Here is a 2,463-nt window from a genome sequence, read left to right as displayed (position 1 = left end):
GGCTGAGTTACTGAAGTACTCAAATCTTGACCTAGACTTCAAGTTATGGAGGATCCACCATTTACTCTAGTTCAAACCAGTGATGATGTTTGCCCCATGCTGCAGAGGAAGGCAACCTTCCTTACCCCAGATACGTCAATCAGATAGATCCTGAGCATGTGGGTGAGAATTCTATGGGAAAGAATTCTCTGTAGTAACTCAGAGCCCTCCCCATCTAGTGTCCCATCACTAGCTATTGCAGATATATGTTAATAGCATGCACTGATGGTTACATGGTATTGTAGGCAATCTCATCATACCATCTCCTCTATAAATTTATCAAGCTCAGTTTTGAAACAATTTAGGATTTTTGCCCCTCAGCTACTCCCCTTGGAAGCCTATTCCAGAACTTCACTCCTCAGATGATTTGAAACCTTTATCTAATTTCAACCCAAACTTATTTATGGCCAGTTTATATCGACTTGCTCTGGTGCCAACATTGTCCCTTAGTTTAAATAACTGTTCACCCTCCCTGGTGCTTATCCATCTGATGTTTTTTATAGAGATCAATCATATTTCCTCTCAGCCTTCATTTTGTTACCCTAACCAAGGCAAGCCCCTTAATATTCCTTTTGTAAGGTAGATTCTCCATTCCTCGGATCTTCTTAGTACCTAGTATACTGGGACTTGGGCACAAATCTGCCTTTGCAAATCAACTTATGGGTGCCTATGTCTATTAGGATGCATTGGAATTGCAGCCTCAGATGATAACATTATATTAAAGTTTAATGCTATGGCACTCGCATTATATTGTCCTATTTGTTTAACTAGATACATCCTATGGCAGATGGAGAGTGGAGAAATCAAACGTCCATCACAGAATTTATCCTCCTGGGATTCGGTAACCTCTCTGAGCTGCAGACCCTTCTCTTCCTGCTGTTTCTTGTAATCTATATTGTGACCATGGCTGGAAACATCTTCATCATTGCTCTTGTTGTGGCTGATCAGCACCTTCACACCCCCATGTACTTCTTCCTGGGGAACTTGTCCTGCTTGGAGACCTGCTACAGCTCCACCATCCTGCCCAGGATTCTGACCAGTCTCCTGACTGGGGACAGAACCATTTCATTTAGCAGGTGTTTCATGCAATTTTATTTATTTGCTTGCCTGGCCGGTACCGAGTGTTATCTCCTCTCTGTGATGTCTTATGATCGGTATTTAGCTATATGTAAGCCACTGCATTATGCTGCCCTTATGAATGGCAGGTTCTGCCTCCAGCTAGCAGCTGGATCATGGATAAGTGGATTTGTGACTAACTCCGTAACAATATTTTTCATGTCACAATTAACTTTTTGTGGTCCCAATGAAATTGACCACTTCTTTTGTGATTTCACTCCTATCATAAGACTCTCCTGCAGTGACTCTCATTTAATGCAACTTGTGGCTTTCATTCTGGCTTCCATATATACACTGCCTCCTTTTATATTAACTCTGATGTCCTATATTTGTATCATGATAACCCTCCTGAGGATTCATTCCAGCATAGAGAGGCAGAAGGCCTTTTCCACTTGCTCCTCTCACCTCATTGTGGTGACAAGTTTCTATGGAACCCTGATCATTGTCTACATGCTGCCAGATGTCACCATGCTGAGAGACCTACACAAACTGTTCTCTGTTTTCTACACAGTCCTGACTCCCCTGGCCAATCCCCTCATCTACAGTCTGAGAAACAGAGAGGTCAAGGAGGCCCTGAGAAAAGCCCTCAGGAAATGTTTGGCCTCACAAGAATCCAGAAATTCCAAGCAATTTTTGTAAGGAAAATTAAAACAGTGTGAATCTGTGTTGTTTCAGAGCAACAGCTGGTGGGTTCTAGAGCCTCACCTGCTCTGGCTTATTGTCTAATCCTGGAAGGAAGAGAGCACATTTTGGGGTTATGGGTAGATTATAACTCACACTCGGACTTGGGCTTCCTGCTCCTTCTGTTGGGATGTTTTTTCTCATCTGCAGCAATGAAACTCCCATGACACACCACATCCTCTCTCCAAGAAATGAAACTGATGCATCATGGGAGATGTAGTCTCACCACTAACCCAGCCTGCAGTGTGCAATGGGAGCATGAGCAGGGCCTACTCCAGGCACCAGCGAAGGAAGCAGGTGTCTGGGGCGGTCAATAGAAAGGGGTGGCACTCCGTCCTCTATTGGGGTGGCACTTCTGGGTCTTCAGCAGCACTTTGGCGGCGGGTAAGTCGGTCACTACGCTTCTGGCGTCAATTCGGCAGCAAGTCCTTCTTTTTTTTCCCGCCACTTGGGGCGGCAAAAAAACTGGAGCTGGCCCTGAGCATGAGCCACCAGAACTTCAGCCCCTATGAGACACTATTTCAGCATTTCGGAGTTGAAATATTTCTTTACGTTTCAGTATGGTTGGAATTATTGTTATAGATATTACAGTAATATTGTTATAATAATACAGAGTACCCCCAGATA

At 44.0% G+C, this 2,463-nt stretch overlaps 1 protein-coding gene across 1 annotated transcript; it reads left to right on the top strand.

The window, feature by feature from the left end:
* The first annotated feature begins 819 nt into the window (after positions 1-819).
* Positions 820-1,794, top strand: LOC101949003 (olfactory receptor 6B1-like). Its single transcript, XM_005309234.2, has one exon. The coding sequence runs from the start codon at positions 820-822 to the stop codon at positions 1,792-1,794; it is 975 nt and encodes a 324-aa protein (XP_005309291.2).
* Positions 1,795-2,463: the final 669 nt, after the last annotated feature.

This window comes from Chrysemys picta, chromosome 13 (genome assembly GCF_011386835.1).
Source record: "Chrysemys picta bellii isolate R12L10 chromosome 13, ASM1138683v2, whole genome shotgun sequence".
NCBI lineage: Eukaryota > Metazoa > Chordata > Testudines > Emydidae > Chrysemys > Chrysemys picta.
Note: the sequence above shows the minus strand (reverse complement) of the source record. Positions and strands in the feature narration are given on the sequence as shown.

Coding starts and splice junctions, on each gene's coding strand:
- LOC101949003 (XM_005309234.2), top strand. CDS start 820: ATGGCAGATGGAGAGTGGAGAAATCAAACGTCCATCACAGAATTTATC.